This window comes from Pseudonaja textilis, chromosome 11, assembly GCF_049901715.1.
Source record: "Pseudonaja textilis isolate UNSWEBS1 chromosome 11, rPseTex1.2, whole genome shotgun sequence".
In the NCBI taxonomy this organism is placed as follows: Eukaryota; Metazoa; Chordata; class Lepidosauria; order Squamata; family Elapidae; genus Pseudonaja; species Pseudonaja textilis.
The window spans coordinates 19,730,707-19,753,047 of NC_142000.1; the positions used below are offsets into that span (position 1 = coordinate 19,730,707).

General features: G+C 40.0%; 1 protein-coding gene across 1 annotated transcript in view; it reads left to right on the forward strand.

Moving 5' to 3' along the window:
* CDH13 (cadherin 13) overlaps positions 1-22,341 on the forward strand; it is a 394,527-nt gene that overhangs the window by 221,421 nt on the left and 150,765 nt on the right. Inside the window, exon 6 of the mRNA XM_026713963.2 lies at positions 21,836-21,980. Coding sequence (XP_026569748.1) covers positions 21,836-21,980 — 145 coding nt within the window. The remainder of the gene's footprint in view (positions 1-21,835; positions 21,981-22,341) is intronic.

Consider the following 22,341-nt stretch of genomic DNA (forward strand, 5'->3'; position numbering starts at 1 on the left):
TCTTAGCCAACTGCTGGGAAAAAGCTGAAGACAACCATTTCTTCTGAAATCTCCATGATTATGTACTTGTGGTCGTAATGGTTCTAAATTGGTGCTGAGTTCAATTGCTGGAATTCTTGTACTCCCTTCTTTTCTTCTTGATAAATCTCGCTAAAGAGACACTTCTGAAAATGGTGCTTGGAATGAATAACTTTTAGTTTTAGGCAGCTGTCAAAGAAACCAACAACATGGCTAGACATTATGAATTTCTGGTTTCTCCTCTGGGTGCAAGAAAGCAAAGGGGACTGACACTTCTGGAGCAAAGATGTAGTAAGCTCATAAAACGAAGAACTGATGGGATCGAGGCTTCTCCAATATCAAGGAAGACACCCTCCTTTCTAGACTTATACATCTTCTTCCTCTTTTCTTCGGAAATTGCTTACAACTCAGATCCTTCTCTGAGAATCTCATGGATTTCTCATGAATATCTTAAACTTTATATCAGGACTCATTGACTGGCTCACCAATTTTTTATTGAACTTTCCTTTAGGCTGCTCCCAAATCTTGGGAATAGGCTACATTGATTATGCTATTAATAAGCAGCTATTAAACATTGACATGTCTATCAGTTTCTCCTTACTTTTCCTTGATGTTAGACCTACGATTCCATTCTACCCAAACAAATGATAATCCTGTTGGTTGTAGAAAGGGTAATTTAGCTAGGGACTACAGAGTGTCCTTGACTTACAACCACAATTGTAAGAGAGTACTTCAGAGAGTAATTAGGACTGCAGAAAAAATGATGGCTACCAACCTGCCTTCCAAAACTAAAGAGGATTTATTTGATGGTAACATTCTATGTCCGGCACTAAACTGGGCATAGCCAACTCAGATAAGTAACTCATGTATGCACGTTTTATAGCTGACAGCCATTGTAACTTCAAACAATCATGGAACAAATGGTTATAAGTCACCTCACAATCAGGAGGTTGTGAGTTCAATCCCAGGTAGAGGCTAATATTTGCTCCTGCTTGAGTAGGGTGTTGGACTAGATGACCTCCAAGGTCTCTTCCAACTTTATTATTCTATGTTCTAAGGACTATCTGAAGGCAAATGAAATGCCAATGACACACCTGAGGTTCCCCCTCCTGGATTGATATAGGTTACTTAGGTATTGTCCAATCCGGATCATGGTACAGCCAATTATAAGCTAACATTAACATTAGGCAAGGAAGATAAACCTCCTTATAGGACAATTCTCATAAATTAAAATCAGGTTCTCAGAACCTAAATGGAGAATATCTTTCGGTTATTTTACAGTCTATATTCCTGGCAACAGACATTGCGAGTAGACAGATAAGGCTCACTCCCCTTTTAAATGCATGACACTTACACGGAGGAGTAATTTGGCGTAACCACCTTAATTTTGCATATCGTCTTTCATTTACTATAAATAGCTCTCAGCTCCTGATTAAATGTTATTTGAACTCAGCAGAGGCCTCTAGCTTCTTATTTCTTAGGTTCCTCCAATATGTTCCCACCAATCTACCACCAGGATTCTTTTGGCTGCCAAACGCATTAAATAAATCCATCTAACACTGTGATGTAAGCGCACATCCTTTGGAATATTTTTGTCCAACGTCATCACACCGCCTTTGCTTGCAAAAAGAAATAAAAAAGGGAAAATAAGTATTTTTCATCTGAAAAAAATAAATAAATCAACACCGCTTTTCTCTTTTTTTTTTTTTTTTTGTTTATCAAGGGAAAAAGTAGATAGGAATCTCTTAATCTTTGTACTAGCTTGAAAAAGATGAATGGGGGGAAAGAGTCATTAAATGTTTTCCCTTATCTCCATTGAACTGTACAATGAAAGGAAGAGAGAGAGAGAGAGAAATCATCTTGTTAAAATGAAAAACAGCACCGTTGACTTCCAAAAAGATATAGATACTTTCATCATAAATCTGTGCTCTCTTTTACAAACTGTCTGATGGAAAGGAATATACACACATTCCTCCAGACTGAATTAGAGGTCATAATTTAACCCTGAATACAAAGCTATTCTTATGATTCTAAATTAAAACAGCCAATTTCCATCTGGAAAACAATGGAAAGAGATCATTCTGTTTTTCCCAGATGATTTGAGTGGCTTATGGTAGGCAGAAGAATTTCTGTTAATTCTCCAAGGGCAGCCATCCATCTTTGAAGACAGGAATTAAGATTAATAAAAATGTAATCTAGGTTCGCTTGTTGAGTTAAGCAACAGTTTGCTTATCTATGATTTTCTAGATAAAACATCAGTTGAGTTGACACAACATGCTTGACTATACGTCATGGATTAGATTTGAGGAGAAAACACTGAGCCAAATTCAGATCACTTGCATTATGGGTGACTGTAGTATCTAACAATTTTTTCCTCCTACATGGATCTAAACAAATCCTTTTATAGCCCATTTCCTGAAGCAAAGTTCTCCAACAAAGTGAGGCACAAGTCAGTTAAAAGCAGCTGAGATAAAGCTTCAAGCATCATCAAATCCAAGTTGACCTTCTTAAATAGGTGTCCCAAAGGTGCTTTTTCAGTAGGCAACTGGACTTTCTGGTTTTCCTTTGAAGGCATTTTACTTCTCATCCAAGAAGCTTCTTCAGCTCTTCTTAAATAGGATAAGTTTCTGTCCAGATTGGACCCATTAAATGCTTCCATGCTTGATGGAAGGGTCCAGCCAGGGTTTCAGTCAGCTTGGATTTAATATCACACAATGATTTGTGGAGTTTCTCACAAATAGATTTTATAGGTAGATAGATCAGAGGTCCCCAAACTTGGCAAATTTTAAGACTTGTGGACTTCAACTCCCAAGATTCTGGGAGGTGAAGTCCACAAGTCTTAAAGTTGCCAAGTTTGGAGACCTCTGAGGTAGATGATAGCTAGCTAGCTAGAAGATAGAGATAGATAGATGATAGCTAGCTAGATAAATAGATAAATGGGGAGTGATGTAGTGGTTAAGACATCAGGCTAATGAGTTCTAGGCCTGTCCTAGGCCTGGGGTGACCTCAGGTCAGTCCTTCTCTTTCAGCCCTTAAGAAGCAGGCAACGGCAAATCAGGAAGTTGTCCAGACAGTCACTAGGAGTCAAAAAAACTGTCTTGAAGGCACAAAAAATAATAAAATAGTGGTGGAGACACTATATTCATATCATTTTTATGTCCATGTCACAATCTGTTTTAAATAGAGATTTTCACCATCCAGCCTACCACTGATCCAGTTGTTAATTCTATGAGATGGGCAAACCAGCCCAATTTGATTCAGATCACCAGTTAAATATTAAAACGTTGATTCATTTTGATACCGAGGATCAAAGTGATCTGAAACTTCAAAACTCTTTGATCTAGAACAGTGATTCACTTAACTGAATTTTGAAGTATTGATTTGGTTGGGAAAATGTCCTTTTGCAGGGGCACAAGAGCTACCCAAACACTTTGACAACTTCAAGTTGATTCAACTACTCCTTTTGGTTAATCAGAGATTTGATCGAATCTTTGCCTCAAATATTTGCACAGTCCAATTGGTTCTTAAGCTAACTTTGCACAACAAATCACACTGATACTTAGCCCACTAAAAGGGCAGGATGAACATAATCTTGTAAATCCTGAAGTGTGTAACAAGGTGCCATGGGATAAAAAAAGCCGGAGTGATGCATTACTGTTTTCTTTGATTCTGAGAGTTTGTTTTGATCCTGAAACATAGTTGCAAAAGTAAATAATATTTACCTTTTATCTTTCATTAGCTCTGAAAGATTGGGAATATTAGAAAATAATGTGCTGCAGTAAATTAAAAGAATCCACAAGAAGAAATTAAGATATTCAAGGCTATATCTCTACATCTTATTGTTTGCTTTTCTCTCTTTCCCTTGTTTGTAGCTATTGATCAATGTAGTGCTTAAAACATGCAGAAAAAGCTTTGAAGTTTTAGATGCAAGTGTGTCTAATTTTCCACCTCTTTTCTTGGCTGAGCCAGCTGAAGTAAAGTGTAGCAGCTAATTTAATGCCTAAATCCAGATTGCTAAATTAATATATCTAAAGACGATGAAACACCTCAGATAATCACCTTGTATACTGAGGGGTTTTAAAAGCAAGATGTCTTTTGACAGGGGAGGGAAAAATAATGCTGCCATGGGCAACAATACTTTCAATGAACTGCAGTGGAAAAACCATTTGTTACGTTGCTGTAGGACTGTGAATAATTGCAATGTGAGCATGTCAAGATTCACGTGTTTGTTTACATATGTATTGATATCTCCTACACCATCTTAATTCCTGAGACTTGTGACAATTCATAACACAAAAGGAGAAAAGTAATTAGTTGATGCATCCATAGTAATTAGTATCAATTAACATTCATAACAAACAGAGGCATTCTATCGCATGTTAAAAACAGGTAGCCTTAGTTTGTGAACACTGAAGCAGTACATAAGTCTAAGTGCTGTTTTGTCCCAGTAGAATTTTAGCAGCTTCTGAAGATGCTAAATTATATTACCCTGCAACTATCTCTCTTCTGGTGTTTTAGGGGAAATTAGATGGTGTGTTCCCCTTCCAAAAAATGATAGCACCACTTGAAATAAAAGAGAAGGACAGGCAGAGAACCTGGAGAGGTGGAGTCGAGAGAGTAATTAGCCTGGAGTCATTATATTCAGATGTGGTATTCAGCAAGTTCTGACCAGTTCTGGAGAACCAGTAGTGGAAATTTTGAGTAGTTAACAGAAACAGCAAATACCACCTCTGATGGCCCCGCCCCCATCTATTCTCTGCCTTCCAAGTCCCAGCTGATTGGCTGGGTTTTCTTTGGTTGCCCTGCACAGGAGAACGGAGCTGGAAAGCAGGTTAGTAGGATGGGGAGGGAATGGTGATTTTGCAGTATCCTTCCCCTGCCATGCCCACCAAGCCACGCCCACCAAGCCACACCATGCCCACCAAGTCATGCCCACAGAACCGGTAGTAAAAAAAAATTGAATCCCACCACTGATTACATTCTTACATATGATCTAAGTCCAACTCCTTTTGAAATCTGTTGAGTCTTAGCTAGTGCCAATTTAGTGCTGACCATTAGTTGACTAGATTCTACAAGAGGATATCACATCTAGGCAAACACTGCAAAGTCCAGTGAATTTAAGGAAATAAATAAGGTAGGGATGAGAGTTGACCCATCTGTGCCTTCTTAATGTCATTTTTTTTAACAGTGCCATGAATAACAATAGCTTTCCCAGAAATGACATATGGTGCCCCCAAACAACAGAAAAGCCATCATTTTTTTATTATTATTCAAGAAAAATTAGGATATAATTCATGGATTCTGCCACGGAGCAGTGCTATTAAGAAGTAAGAATGGATGTGGAATGGTGTTTTGAATTTTTCCCTGTCTCTCTGGAAATTGCTCGACCGTGATTGTTCACTCTATAGCATTGCTAGAAAATTCTCTAATAAATTCTGGGTGAAAATTAACTGTCAGTCAGTTCCACCAAGAACTATAGCTTTTTATTGGTGCCATTAAGTAACATGCTATAATTCATAATATCGTGTTTTACCAACACCTGTAGATTTATTTATTTTTTTGCTTCATTTTTAGCTGCAGTTTGGTATGGATATAGTCTTGAAGGTATATTTTCAAAATATATGAGGTACTGCAAGTATATTGCACATTATGGTTTTGGGTAATAAATGGGATATTTGTTTCTATTTTTTGTCTAACCATTCTGTTCTTAATAGTTTCAAAAATGGCCCCTGCATTCAATTTTTGTTGTGACTCATAGTTTTTTATATAAATGAGTTTCACCTCCTAAAGACCAGCTGAATTTCTATTAAGGTAAAATTTGCTTTCAAATTTTAGCAAACCCAATTCCCATTTCCTGGACTAATGCACAGATTGGACTTCAATTGCCCTCGCCTTGGTTTATTTATTTATTTTTCAGCTTCCTATTCGGGTTGACTCAATCCCTCGCCAAGTGCTTATAAAAACATGAGTTTTAGATTAAAATGTGTGTGAGCATTTCAGACAATTCTGGGTAAACGTGCGCTTTTTAGCAAGCTTAAGGTTGAAATCCTTGCCATGGTGTTTTTTTTTTGTTGTTGTTGTTGTCATTACATATGCAGTGACATTTTTATTTTAAAGATACAATGCATTATGGAAGCTGGCAGGGGTGTTTTTTTGAATTTGCCCCTTTCTCTTCACAAAACACCCTTAGTTGTTTCTTGTCTCTTTTGGGAATTTGAGAAGAAAGCTGTCAGAATCCTGTCAACTGAAAGAGACTCTCTCCATTGTCAATTAATGTCATTAATAAGCCAAGTTTTTGTTTTAATGTTCAGGCCTTGAAGTTAGGAATGTTCAGTGTTCCCCAAACCCCAAAAACTTTAACCTTAGATTGTCTACTATTGACCTCACCCCTTTCCTACGAGGTCTGTAGGGGCCGAGCATAAGCGCACCAACGTGCCTACCGTCCCTGTCCTATCGTTTCTTTTATTTTTCTTATATGTATCCCTGTATTCATAACTATGTTTTTACTTATCTTGTAAGAGAAATCAGTTCTGAATAGCTAAGAGAATAACTAAAGACCCCCTGATCTTCCCATCTTAAGGGCAGAAAAGGAAGTGGAATAAAGGTTTATTGAAAGATAGATTAAAAACTGGAGCTGAGCACTCCTATATTTTTAAACATTCAGGGATCCAGACTCTCAGGCCACTAACTTTAATGTTGCCATGCTGGGAAGCTTCCAACTACAGATGCTACTTCTTTACTTCCCTGTTGTGAAGGAATGTTAAGGCTTGCTTTAAATCAAATATTGAAAGGTTTACCTTTTTGGAGTCAGTTATGCATTTCTTCAAGTCCACATTTCAATAATCAACAGGCTATGCGTTGTTTCTGGTCTAAAGGAGTCCATAAAAGAGCCTGCATGGTTTTAAGGATAAGATTTGTTGCTCTATTTCTCTTCCTTAAACATTTGGCAACTTGAAAACTTGTGGACTTCAATTCCCAGAATCCCCCAGACCTGGGGGATTCTGGGAGTTGAAGTCCACAAATTTTATCATTGCCAAGTTTGGAGACTAATGTGTTAGAGTCTGTTTTGTTTTTTTTTCCTCCCTTGTTGGGTTGAGTTTCAAGATTATATGGCCAGTATGTTTGCTGAGAAATAATAATATCTATATATATAAAAGTGAAAGACCACTCACTCATCATCACAAAATTTCCAGAACTGTAAAGCCTACAAACTTGAAATTTGGCACATATGTTCCTCTTGGCGTCTTGGTGTTCACTAAGAAAGTTTTTTTTTTCCGAAATGACCATCAGAGCATTAGTATTTCATATATTATTAATATTATTAACATGCTCTGATGCTAAGGAGTTCTACTCCCCCTCCCCACCTGAAAAGAGATCTGTTCCAAATGCAAAACACAAGCAGAGGAGAGGAGTTTCAGTTTTACTTTCACAGCACCAAGCAGCTTTAGTACAGAACACTTGAGCTAAGCCACGCCCAGGCTCCTTGCTGTCTCCTTGCTCACACAGCAAATACTCTTTCAGTTTCCAAACCGTCCTCAATTCTCTCACACACTGACAGGATGCCAAGCAGATGAATACCGATGGATGCTGGCAGGCAGAGGCACAATTTCCCCCCCGCTTATTTTCCTCCCCAAAAACTATGCCCGACCACAAAGCGAAGCAAGGGTATCGCGCTAGTATGAAAATAAGTACTTTCCTTTGGCTCTTGTCACTGTGCTAGAGTAGCAGGAGGCTTTGTTTAGTCATGTCTTTGATTCAATCAGAGATTAATTTCTCACTGATTTAGAGTGATAAGTGTTGGCCCACAGTACAGAAACAAAGCAAAACATCCCCGAAGAGTTTTAATTGCTCTTCATTGTGCCAGCTTTCTTCTCCAGAATGTTCCTTTTACGGTAAGAGGTCGCTTGGTTGAATGAAACACTAGGCTACTAAGGCATGCAGGATTTGTTCTCCAAGCACATTTTATTAGAGTCATACTGTTATATATTTGTTGAAGATTTGGGTCGAGAAGCTCTGGCTGTTATGTTGTTTTCCTTGCCACTCCTAAGAATTCTTCAGAGGGGGAAAATAACTTCCAACGAAGAAGAAAATCATGATTGCAGAAAGCACATTCCACTGGCGCATATCTGCAAAAATGATTGGTTTACAAAAATTAGTATTAGAGTCTCTGATTGGCACTATTTGTCCAATGTATTTCCAGTTATCTGTTCGTTCTTTAAGGAGAAGTATTAAGGATTGGTTCTATTATCTTTATCCTCCATGGCAAGACGGAACGTAACAAAAAGATTAGGGCTTCCATTAGGCAGTTGTAGCCATCATCTGGGCATTTTTGAACCTCCTATTGAGATGCCTGTGCCTTCCTTTCTTCCTTCCTTCCCTCTTCCTCCTTTCCTTTCATCTTCCCTTCTTTCCTCTCTGCCTCCCTTCCTCTTTTCCTCCCTCCCTCCTTTCTTCCCTTCCGCCCTTCCCTCTTCCTCCCTTTCTTTCATCTTTCCTTCCCTTCTTTCCTCCCTCCCTTCTTTCCCCTTCCCCTTCCTCCCCCTTTCATCTTCCTTCCCTTCTTTCTTCTCTGCCCCCTTTCCTCTTTTCCTCCCTCCCTCCTTTCTTTCCTCCCTCCCTTCCCTCTTCCTCCCTCCCTTTCATCTTTTCTTCCTTCTTTCCTGCTTTCCTGCCTTCCCTCTTCCTCCCTTTCTTTCATCTTTCCTTCCCCTTTCCCTCTTTCCTCCTTCCTCTTCCTCCCTTCCTTTCATCTTCCCTTCCCTTATTTTCTCTCTGCCTCTTTTCCTTTTCCCTCTCTTTCCTCCCTCCCTCCTTTCTTCTTCTTCCCCTTCCTCTTCCTCCTTTCTTTCATCTTTCCTTCCCTTCCTCCCTCCCTTCTTTCCCCTTCCTCTTCCTCCTTCCTTTCATCTTCCCTTCCCTTCTTTCTTCTCTGCCCCCTTTCCTCTTTTCCTCCCTCCCTCCTTTCTTTCCTCCCTCCCTTCCCTCTTCCTCCCTCCCTTTCATCTTTTCTTCCCTTCTTTCCTGCTTTCCTGCCTTCCCTCTTCCTCCCTTTCTTTCATCTTTCCTTCCCCTCTTTCCCCCTCCCTTCTTTCCTCCCTTCCCTCTTCCTCCCTTCCTTTCATCTTCCCTTCCCTTCTTTTCTCTCTGCCTCTTTTCCTCTTTCCCCCTCTCTTTTCCTCCCTTCCTCCCTTCCCTCTTCCTCCCTTTCTTTTCATCTTTCGTTCCCGTCTTCCTTTCCTTTCCTTTCCTCCCTCCCTCCTTTCCTCCCTTCCCTCTGCCTCCCTTCCTTTCATCTTCCCTTCCCTTCTCTCCTCCCTTCCCTCTTCCTCCCTTCCTTTCATCTTTCTTTCCCGTCTTCCTTTCCTCTCTCCCTCCCTTCCCTCCCTTCCCTCTTCCTTCTTTCCTTTCTTCTTTCCTCCCTGCCTCCTTCCCTCCCTCCCTGCCTCCTTCCCTCCCTTGAAAGCCAACTGCCTCTTTCTCCTTTCAGGTATAATAAGTGGTTGCCTCCCCAGTCCCAGACACCAAACAATGAAGACAGATATTTAAGCCTCTTTCAATCAAAACTGTTTGCAGAGTAGCAAGTAAATGAAAATTAAATGTCGAGCATTCATCTTGTGTTTAGGTAAAGTAAAACGATCTGCATTAGAGTCTATTAATGTGCAAGAGAGTTATAACTGACTCCATCTGGGCTGCGCGCATTAGATTTAAATGGAAGGGGCTTTTCATAAGGCAGGAGAGATGTTGAAAGAAGAATGATTTCAATTATTTCCTAATCCAGGGTTCATCATGCCATCGGTATATGTGATAAATGGCCGGTCAGTCTCTCAGCAGTGATAACTCCAAGAATTGAATATCAACTGCTTTCCAACAGAACCTAACAAATTGTCACACTTAAGATCTCTCTGCCTCTCACAACTTTTGAATGGAAGGTTGGGGAGCATTTTAGAAAGACCCCCAACAATAGCAACACTTCACATCGTGATAAATTCTGGCTTTTATACTTCTCCCTTTTCCTCAAGACAGCAAAAAGTTCCCTTTTCAGTCCCTGTGATTAGAGGTAATATACCCGAGATAGCTCAGTTTTGGCAAGATTTCTCCTGAATGCCGGTTGTTGAGGAAATATTGCAAGGCAGGCAAATTGTGATTTGTTGACCCATCAGCTTTTATTACCACCCAAAGAACAGACTATGTCCCTCCGCGGGAAGCTGGGAGATACTTAAAGACAATCACGCGTTCTTCTGTGTTATTTCTCAACAGGGTTATAATGAAAGTTATTCTGGTTTAGCGGAAGCTGAAAACGGGGTGTCCCTCTCCTTCAACCAACTGAGTTCTTTGCCTAATAATACTCAAACCGCTAGATGGGAAAGTGTGGAAAATACCTATCTGTAGGAATCTGTTGGTGGAAGGGTGGTGTTTTACGGCTCTCACCGAAAATAAAGGAAGGGTATCTCTGGTTTAAAGTGGAGAAATAGCCAGTAATCAGTGGTGGGATTCAAAAAAATATTATTACCGGTTCTGTGGGCATGGCTTGGTGGTGGGCATGGCTTGGTGGGTGTGGCAGGGGAAGGATATTGTAAAATCCTCATCCCCATCTCACTCCAGGGGGAAGGTTACTGGAAAATCCCATTCCCTCCCCACTCCACTCACCTGCTTTCCAGCTCTGTTCTCCTGTGCAGGGCAACCAAAGAAGACCCAGCCAATCAGCTGGGACTTGGAAGGCAGAGAATAGATGGGGGCGGGGCCGTCAGAGGTGGGATTTGCTGTTTCTCCGAACTACACAAAATTTCTGCTACCGGTTCTCCACAACTGGTCAGAACCTGCTGAATACCCACCTCTGCCAGTAACCAACAATTGTGGATAATGCATTGACCCCTTTCTCAGTTATCCTGGATGTTGTTTTGACATCCTGGCTTTCAAGACCATAAACCGATATCTGTAGGCTGAGCTGGAGGGCGAGGTCAAACATGTCATCAGTTTGGAATTGTTACATTGTCACAAGTCCAGCCTCCCTTGAAAGTCTGTTGCTCTTTATCTAGCACCAATTGCCCTCGACCGTTAGCAGATCAGATTCTCGTGTTATAGGTAGCATGGAATAAACCTGAAGAGCTTTGAACTAAACCCCTCTTCCTGATGACTTATGCTGACAATATCTGCTTGGTTTTGCAAAAAAAAGAATGGTTAGCTGTAGCTTTGATTTTGTGCAATTGAGTGATTGATTAATGTCCTGCTTTTATTTATTTTTTTTAGAAAGAACCCAAGGTGGCAAACACACCTAATATACCTTCCTCCTCCAATTTTCTTGCAGTAGCAAAATTCAGTTACAGGTAGCTTACCCAAGTGAAATCAATAGCTGGATAATACAGGTAGTTCTCAACTTCCAACCATTCATTTAGGGACCATTCAAACTTATAACAGCACGGAGAAAAATGAACCAGGACCAATCTTCACCCTTAGTACCATCACAACTTAGAGATGTCTGTAAAAGCCCCATGAAGCGGTATGTAAGCCTAAGTGCTATTGCTATTGCTAAAATGAGTTCAGACTGAGAGATATAAGAAATCAACTCTCTTTTTTGCTCATTAGAAGCCTTGCAACTTTCTCAGCTGTTCACCTTCGGGAGATTAAGGACCGACAGCCCTGAACAACAATGAGTTTCATTTTTGTCTCTGCTTTCTCTGCTCACATATGGGGGTGATACATTCATAACTGAAGTCCTCGGAGATGCCGTTTCAAATGAAGAATAGACTTCATAGCTCAAACGGATTAATGCTGTTCTCAGTGCTTGATGCTTAACCAGGACGTCTCTTTCCTAAATCTACTAATCTGACAAGTTGTCTTCTTGCAACTGCTTCATTTTTAGAAAAGTTGGAAGAAGGGGGTGGGGGAGAAGCACGCTAGAATTCATAATAATGTCAGCCAAATGAAATAGTCCTTCTTAGCACCAGGGGCAAAGGAGTAGATGACCCATACAAGCAACCTTGGAAGAGAGGTGAGCTTGTACGTGATGTTCAGGGACAGAAATCCTTCATTAACAGGCATGTTGCGCTGTGCAAAAGACCAAAAAGAAACCAGAAGATTTGGACCTCATATTATATTATGGGTCTCTCAATGGAGACAGAAAGAGCAATGGAAGCTTTGCTTGACCTTTGCAGATGAATAAATAAATAAAGAATAAAGTATATGTCTCCTCCTCCTCCTCCTCCTCCTCCTCCTCCTCCTCCTCCTCCTCCTCCTCCTCCTCCTCCTCCTCCTCCTCTTCTTCTTCTTCTTCTTCTTCTTCTTCTTCTTCTTCTTCTTCTTCTTCTTCTTCTTCTTTTGGTTAATGGGATCAGTTTTGTGAAAATAAACCAAGAAGAAGGAAAAAAAGAGTGAGTGGAAAAAGTGAAATGAACAAGACAATTCAGAAACAGATCCTGGGATTTACCTTTAATCACAGGAATAGAATAGCAATGGCAACAGCACTTACACTTACATACCACTTCATAGCCCTCTCTAAGTGGTTTACAGAGTCAACATCTTGCCCCTAACAATCTGGGTCCTCATTTCACCCAACTTGGAAGGGTGGAAGGATGAGTCAACCGCAAGGTTCCATGAGGATGGAACTCCAGGCTGTGGGAAGAGTTTGCTTGCAACACGGAACTCTAACCACTGCACCACCAGGACTCCACCAGAATAACAGAGTTCTTCTGCCTTGCTGCTGCTGGATTCTGGAGGCTCTGGAGTCAGCACGCCACTCCCAGATGGTCCTGGGCCCATTTCTACATCAGATATAGGACCCTAATCCGAGTCCTCTCCAGACTCCCTGACTGGTCCTCGTTCTTCCCCACTGTCTGATTTTGCTGCCGTCTGCACCAGCTGCTGGTGAACCACAATGTAGACTTCCCCAGTAAGTAGAACAGCTGAGGCATGGTAATCCACTTTGCTGTGCGAATCAGCTGAGCTGCAAAAGAAGGAAATGTAAGACAGGATAGGGTGGGGTCAACTGATGGTTGTCCGTACCACTTTGCTACAACCGGTCCGAACTGGCCACAGCCCACCGCTGCTTCTCTTCATGGGGAGATGAACCCACTGGACAAATATTTCTCAGGCAAGCTGTGAGTTTGCCCAGGAAAAATTAAGCATCACAAGCTATCACGAACTGTATATTTGCAAAGATTTGGGATGGTGTCCTCTGAGACAAGGACAGTCCATTTATATTTACAAATAGTGAAACTCATTATCTCCCGTGGTTTGTGTGACAACTAATAATAATCATACTATTCTTCCTTCCAAAATACACTGGGTTGTATTTAGGCTTCACATCTGTGCACTGCAATCATTGGGTGTTATTAATAATTATAAGCCACTGCAGCTTATGCTGTAATATAATGCATGGTATATAATGAATCACTCATGCTGTGAATAGAAAATTGATTCAGAGCTGCCTTAGGGCATTGTGATTATTAGTGATAATTCATCCATTTCAATCCCCAACAATTATTAATAACAAGTTCTATTGAATATTCATTCACAACAAATTCTGTGGTCTTGATGACATATTTATCCCTGCATCCTGGTGGAAACCTGGAACAATTGTCTGCTGATAACAGACAAGGTAGCAATTTTTAAGGCAACAATTGTATACCTATTTAACTGAAAGTGTAATTATTAGAACCAAAGGAACCAATTGCTCAGGAAATGGAGAGGAGGGGAAAGAGAGGGGGAGGGAGGAAAAGGAGGTGGAGAAGGTAGAGAAAGAGGAAAAGAAGGAGGAAGAGAAGGAAGAACAAAAGGAGGAGGAAGAGGAGGATAAGGTAGAATAGGACAAGGAGGAACAGGAGGAAGAAGTGGAGGAGGAGGAAGAGGAAAAGGAAAAAGTAGAGGAAGAGGAGGAGAAGGCAGACTTTATTTAAATCAATTGACCATATCAAATATAGAACACTGTTGATTTCCACATTTTTCTTTTACCGTTGCTTGTTGCATCAGCCTCTCTCCCTTTTTTCTCTGCCTCAGTCATTTTGATTTATTGGGTAATAATTTGGCTGCACGCAATACTTATTACTATCAGATAATAGGTATTATTTCTAATTAACTATTTCCAGTGGCTCAGGAGGAGTCCTAAGCAACTTGAACGTTCAGTTACTTAGTTGGCCCAAGTATTACATTTGGAAATTAAATGTACTAGTTCAACAATCAATGTGTTTTAATTTGAGAGGTATTATGCACAAAACTCTCCCCCCCCCCATTTTTCTATATACAGTATAATGATGACAGTTGATAAAAGGATTTGTAGGGAAAAATAAGGAAGGGAGGGAAGGAAGAAGGAGGGAAGGAAAGAAGGAAGGAAGAAAAGAGAGAGGGAGGGAAGGAAGAAGGAAGGAAAGGTCTATATTCTTAGATGCTTCCTTAATAATTCTTAAGTCTTTGGTTAAGTTTGAAGTATTAAGTTTCCCCCTTTCTTAGAATGTGAATCTAACTGTAGATTACTGTAGATTACACGTCAATTAATAAATAATAATGGGAAGGATTCAATAAGTGGATAAAAATGCCAAAATCCATCCTAAATATCTGGCTGACAGTGCAACCAACCATAATTCCATGTTGGCTTAGTTTAGATTTGTTGCGTAACAAAGCTCTTTAAATTCTGGGAGACATTTGAAATGTCAGAAGTCTGAGAATGTTGTGTTTCAGGTTTAAAATAATATTAATACTCCCTTTCTCCTGACATTCTCGGTGTGGATTAAGTTTCTTCTTTTATTAAAGGAACTTCTAATCTCTATGTGTAATGCTAAATTAGGTTGCTGTTGACATGTCTTTGTAAGTCTTTGAAATCCTCCCTGGGCTGAACTGAATGGGGAAGAAAGAGAGTGGGGATAAGTCTTGTGGTTTCAACCCCAATGGCTAGAAACTTCAATTATTTCAAGGATATATTTTCATTGAAAATCCTGGCATTTGCTATCTTGAGTACTCGTTGGATTTATAGTAACAGAAGAGTTGAGGAAGCCATAGATGTGTTGGCTCATGAGATTAATTATCTTTTTTTTATCCTTAAGAATAATACTTCTATAAATAAAAGTAGGCATTTTCCGGCAAGTGTTATTTTCCATACAATATTGGGGGTTTTGCTCCCATCCCAGGGGAGCACAAAAGTTTAAAGTTCTCATTGTCTCCCGAGTTAAGTTTCTAGAAATGATGACATCTCCTTGGACTTCTGGTATTCTATAATGTTTCAATTTATGTAGAGTGATTCAGACTGAAAGTAGGTTGTATAGCCAGTTGTATAAATGAGATGTGTTAATCTGTATGGAGATTAACAAGTGGAGGCTCTTTACAGAGTCCCTTTCTTTCTTCCTTTTTTATGTTAAAAGAAAATAACTTTAAAAGAAGAAAGGAAGGAATAAATTATGTTTGCCCGTAATCTTTAATGTGGCAGGGAAGGTCTGTGCATATTAATTTGAAGCAGGAGGGAATTGCAGTTCCTTCTTTCGTTTTCAAGACTCCTTGAAAAGACAAATTATTTTATACACCAGCGATGTGTTGGAAATGACAGATGAGATTAATATGCTTCTTAAATTACCATTACCAGGGGTCAATTAATAAGTGAACCAACCTTGTGAATGTCATTCCAAGAGACCAGTTACGGGTCCATAATGGTCCCTGTCAAATTATGTAAATGTGAGAAAATGAGAAAGCTGTCAATTGAATGCTAAGCCAGGATATACTTACTAATTGCATTCTCCATAAGGTAAATGAGTTGTTGGTTTGAAGGCTACGCTCCGAACGCTGGGAAAAGGCTGAACTAATGTAGTGCCGAAACAGAGAGAAACCTTGAAGAGAAGGAATCGCTGTGGGAATAAATATTTTGAACTCTCTTTGGATATGCTTGAGTCTTCCAGCAGAAGGTTATTTCTAAATGTGATCAGAAATGTCAGCCAGTTTTACCTATCCTAAAATGCAGCAGTAAAATTGGAAGTTCCCACCTGAGAACATCTAAAGAAACTGCGTTATATTTATCTCTATCTCTATCTCTATCTCTATCTCTATCTCTATCTCTATCTCTATCTCTATCTATCTATCTATCTATCTATCTATCTATCTATCTATCTATCTATCTATCTAGGGGGAGAGAGACAGAGAGACAGAGAGAGAGACAGAGAAAGAGAGACAGAGAGACAGACACACACAGAGAGACTTAAATACATATTTTGTTCAAGGAGGAAGGTACATTTTTTTTTTAGAAAAAAACTTTTCCTAAATGAATTTGTTTCAAAAATTTGTTTAGGAGAGAAAAAAAAAAAGCTTAATTTCAGTTTGGGGTACCCATCCCTTCAGCCACCAGCCTGATTGATGATTCCATCCATCCATCCATCCATCCATCCATCCATCCATTCAACCAACCAACCAACCAACCAACCAACCAACTTACCTAAGCAAGGATTTCCAATTTAAACTTAACCTTTCCATTAAGCATTTAAAAACTCAATTATATATATTTAATTCCCTAATTAAATATTCCTTCCAAAAATATCTCTAATCAAAGGGAAAATATTTTCAACGTAATTGTTCTTCATAATTTTCTTCCACTTCAGAACCTGTACTTTATATCCCTATAATACACCCAGTGGATGGAAGTTTGGATAGCAGTCCATACCGAAGAACAAAATAACAGAAGAGTTGGAAGGGACCTGGGAGGTCTTCTAGCCCAGCCCCTGTTCAAGCAGGAAATCCTATGCCATTTCAGACAAATGGATGTCCAATCTCTTCTTAAAAACCTCCAGTGATGAAACACCCACAACTTCTGAATGTTCCACTGTTTAATTGTTCCACTGTTCCACTGATTAATTCATTAATTGTTCCACTGTTCTACTGATTAATTAATTAATTGTTCCACTGATTAATTGTCCTCCCTGTTAGGAAGTTTCTCCTTCGCTCTCGGTTGCTTCTGTCCTTGATTAGTTTTCCATCCATTCTTTCTTGTCCTGCCCTCAGGCGCTTTGGAAAATAGGTTGGCCTTCTCTTTTTTTTGTGGCAGCCCCTTAGATATTGGAAAACTGCTCTCATGACACTCCAGTCTTTCTTTTCCTTCCTTCCTTCCTTCTTTTCTTTTCACTACTTTGCCTGCAGAAGTGCTTACGTCTTCAATCTCCATGTAAATCGGGCAAAATTTCAGCCCGAAACGTCGGAGAATCGGTAGAATTGCTTGTTGCATTCTGTTGCTCTGGCAGCATGAAACCCAGACCATCTTCTTCTTCCTTCGAATGTAGGCATGGAAATTTGTAGCAAGAATTAATTTCCTCACATGCCAATTAATCACAGCTAATGAACCTGGCTGTTAGGGGCAATTTATTAATGGGATCCGTAGGGACCAGTTCACCATTTTGTTATCTCAACAGCAGCACGGAGCAAACGATCAAGTTTCCCATTGATTAGCTCAGTGTTTCTCAACTGTGACAATTTTAAGCTGTATGGACTTCAACTCCCAGAATTCCCTAGCAAGCTCTGTTCCTCCCCAGCTCTGCTGACTGGGGAATTCTGGGACTTGAAGTCCCTACAGCTTAAAATTGTCACAGTTGAGAAACACTGGACTACCTATCTAATCATAAGAAAGCAGCTGGGCTAATGGATCGATATTTTGTGCCATTTATCTGCAGGTCACAAAGATGGAGAGTCTTTTCCAAAATGTGTTAATATGACATTTAAGAGCTTTCCAAACACCTCTCTTTTCCCCTTTGTGAAAGATTCAGATTAAAAACAACAAAGTCAATCTTTCACCCTGTCTGACATGGCCTTCTGAGGACTTCTGAGTCAAGGAAATATTTCAGGTACCTCACCTGGGGTCCATTTAAGCATTCATTTAGCTAATTTTGGACCCATTGGCAAAAACATTATTTCTTTGTCAATGAAAGCACAAAGGTATTTGAGAGTTGCTCTAAATCCCTACAATTATTTTTTTTTTAAGACAGAAAACAGATAATTAGAAAACAGAGCTTCCTGTTTAGCTATTTTGTTTTCAAACCATCTAGAGATCAGGTGCAAAAATCAGTGTGTTTTGGCATTCAGGCAAATCTTCTTTAAAGCTATTGCTCTACCACCTTGGGAGAAAGGAGAAAAAGAGGGAGAAATCTCATGTAGAGCTCTTTTATTCTGGTGTAATTTGCTTGAATTCAATTACTTGTTGTCTCTCATGATAGAAGTGTGAAAATACGTCACACGCATGTTGCATCAGCAAAACAGCCAGGCATAATAGAAAAATCAATGCAGCTGACTGATTCGGTAAAAAGCTATTTATTCCAAGATAATGAGCAAAAGAAGATACAATAACTTATTGCTACCCTAACGTTCACATATCTCCATAAGCATTAATATTGCAGAGAGAACAATGGGGAAATTGAAGCTAGCAGTTTCAATTGTGCTGTGTTTTGTGTGCGAAGACCAGAAATTGGGGAAAAAAAATACTGAGATAATGAAAATGTGGCAATAAATAATTTTTCATATTACATTATTGGAGTATCAGTTTAAATCTCTACCAAAATGAAATGGAAAGGTGTTGTTGTTATTGTTGATGATGATGCTATTGGGGTGGACCATAACAAAATAATTAATAGGTTACAAGACTAAAAGACAAATGACTTTATGCAGGGGTGATATTTTAGTTCTGGTGGTCTACAAGAAGAGGCTTCCTAACTCCTGCCTGAGATCCCTTACTTCCAAGATCCCTCCTGCTTCCAAGATCCCTTCCAACTCTGTTATTCCTGTAGGATGGGACAATCACAGTGCTGTTAATCAGGATTTGGATAACTCTGATAATTCGGTGTAATGATGGTTTTTATGTTAAAATTACAAGAATAAAAGGCAAACCCTGAAGACCTCCAGGCTGGTGAGGAGTTTGTGAAGGCCTTCAGGATGAAATCACAAGCATTCAGCCTAGCAAGTGTCCATCACCACAGGATGTGCGAACAAATATTTTTGTAACCTCATACCTGATCTACTATGATCTGGGTTTCCTGCTTGTAACTAAGTGAAACTTACATATACCTGTTCTAAAATGCACTCGTGTTTCTTCCATGTTTATGGAAGATCCCACTTTTGTCCAACACTAAGTGTGCTATCTAGAGAGAGGATCTGGATTTGCTTGTGCCTAGCCACACCTGGCCTCCTGATGCCTCATCTGGGTTTCCACCTGTCATATCATAGGGTGGAAGTAGCATAATATTCCAGAAGCAAGGAAGCAATCATTGTACCCCTTATAAAATGCATCCCGGAAGATTCTCAAGGTTACCATGGACAGGGTAGACCTAGAATGCTGAGAAGAGTCTTTCTTAGTCTAAGAGGCCCCAACTTTGCATTGTTGCAGCAGATTCTGTTTGCAAATCAGGACACAAGACCATGAAGGATAAGAGAATACAGGTTTATTTGCACAAAAGGTTCAGAGCATTAGCATGGCAGATTCTGAACCCCAAGCTCTTCCTGAGGCGTTATTTTTATACCGCTCACAGTCTCAACCTAGCCTGGGGCGTTTCCCTATCAAGTTATACCATAACCTAGGTACGACAGAAAGGAGAAGTACGTCTAATTAGTCATTTGTTCTTATCTTACACCATCTGGTACTTTCTATACCCACCCTTGTTTCACGGAACATGTTTAGTTCTTTGGTTCAGTAACTTCGTGGTTTTGCACAATATTGTATTAAGCAAAGCTTGAGAGCCTGAGAACTTCTGCTAATTGTAAGAATACTTTTTCTGGGAATTTGCCATTCTGCTTCAGTATAGTGAAATTGATACTCTCAAGCCTATCACTTTTCCTTCTTCCTTCAATCCAGTTTGCTTTCTTCTGTGTTTCTGAGCTCTTTAATTCAGGTAAAGGTCTGTCTGGTTCTCTGCCCATTATGGAGGAGAACATAATATAAGCTTTTAGCTCTAGATATGCTGATGTAACTCAGCTTTCTTATCATCCTCATGTTTGCTACATAAAATTTATACTTATTTACCTGACTCATCAGAACAGGGAGGCAGGGAATGCTACAGGTCCACTCTCCTAAGGAAGTCCATCTCATGTGACCAAGAAAAAAGGTCTTCTCCATGACTTGACTATTTCTTCGTGCATCATCAGATCAAATGACTGAAAAATTATTCTAATGATTCCTTTTCAATACAGGAATGTACGGGAAGAAGAAGAAACCGTTATGACACACAATGCTCAACTCGTAATTTTTCCACTTCAAATATCAGAGACGTAGAACCACTATTTGAATTAGATGAGACTAATTACAGGTTGAATGTACAAGGAAGTAAAATTAGATTCACTTCCATGGGGTTACCTAAGAACGGATGGAAATTTATTTTTAGTACTATCAGCTACGGATGCTGACCTACAGCTGCTGTGGTGGAAGCTCCTCACATGGGTAAATTAGATCAGACATTTGAGTATAAAACTCTTATGTTTAAAACAACGCTCTCTTTTTCTTTATTTCCTGCTAACAATCTCGTTTCTGCTTCCCGGTGTTCAGGTTTGGCCTATCTTTTATTTTGTAGTTTTGCAATTTATTTTGTAGTTCAGAATGTTCCCCTTCAGGATAATTACGCTTGAAGGAGAAAAGGAGGAAAAAATACTTATTCTAAGCAAATCTGCACTTCATTAGCATCAAGTTGTGTTCCTCTTTTCCCGCTCCTGGCCAGCAAATATGACAATTCCATTGCAGTGTGCCTAAAGAGGATCTCAGCAGGAGTGTGTTTCGATTCCTCGTTTTCACCACCATCCTTCCTTTATCCCACTTTCTCATGTGCTAACGTGGCCTGGGATTCCTAATGTCCCAAATGCTAATGTCAGATCTGCCATCTTCAGTTTTTGCATTTTGCTGGCATCCTGACATAAAATGCAGGGGAGAGGAAGGGGCTGAAGGAATGTAGAGCAGCAAGGATGCACATGAGAATGGGAAGACAACTGGAAGAAAGAGGGATGCAGTCCTGACAGAAATCAGAGGTGCCAGGACTCGATCAAACCAGCCTTTAAGGACACCTGGCCTGGGAAGAGAAAGTGGGATTCCATCGACTGGCACCAACATCCAAACAGTTCCCAAAACATCTGGATGAGGATGAACTGGTCAAGGGGGGGCATGGAAAGGGGAGAAGTATAATCTTTTCTGCAGGAATATTCAGATCTACCTTTTTTTCATTGCAACCAATTAACCAGGGGTGGGACTCTACCAGTTCACACCTATTCACTAGAACCAGTTAACATTCTAAGCAGTTCGGAGAAGTGGTTGTTAGAAGAAATTACTGGCCTAATCCTGTAAGAAAGGCAGGAAGGAAACATTCTGGTGTTGCTTATAGAAACTGCCTCTCCGTTAACCCTTATTACATTCTTGGCAGGACTAGACTTCCTGTCTCAGGAACCTCTCTGGAGTTTTTTCCCCCTCCTTTGCTGGTACATTGCCTGTGTGTAGTGACCAAAGTTACAATGGCACTGAAAAAAGTGACTTATGACCATTTTTCACACTTACAACTGTTGCAGAATCCCCACAGTCATGAGAAGCCAGGTGAGGAGATGCGTGCCTCGATATGAGTGATATTGAGTTGGCCACACCCAGCCAATAACATGACCAAGCCATGCCCACCAACTAAGCCATGCCCACAGAACCAGTTGTTAAAAAATTTGAATCCCAAGCCTGCACTTAACCGTAGTAAAAGAACCTATCAGTTCAACCAAATGGAGTTGGTGGTCTCTCTTTCCTAGGGATCTGAATTGTGGCAGGCCTGACAGCTGATGTCAAGTCTCCTTTTCTTCTCTTTGGTGGGATAACGTTACTCAGATTTCTTTTATGTTTTTTCTACTTATACAGCTGCAGGTAGAGGTCACTGATGTCTCTGGGAAGGCAATAGAAGGTCCGGTCCCTTTTGAAATTATCATAATAGATCAGAATGACAACAGGCCCATCTTTCGGGAAGGACCATACATTGGACATATCATGGAAGGATCTCCAACAGGTGAGTAATCCGTATACTTCTGGAATCTCATTTTGTACGCCATGATGATTTGGTTGAGTATGATGGAGAGCTGGAAGATCCAAGTTGGACAAGATCTTAATGGAGTTTGATATTCAGTGAATACATTCAGTTGAAAGTTTGTAATTCAGTTGGATTGGAAGAATCAGTTTGGCTTGGTGATTTGAAGATGGGAAGGAAAGGAGATTTCGAATGCTCCCTGCCAGATTCCCACAAGGAAAGTCAATGGGGAAGCTGGAAGAAATCAGAAATTACTCCTCCTCCCGTTACATTTTTGCCTGCCTGTTTTTCTGTTGAGGTAAGGAAATCTCTCTGAAACAGACCCAACAGGATACAAGTTCTC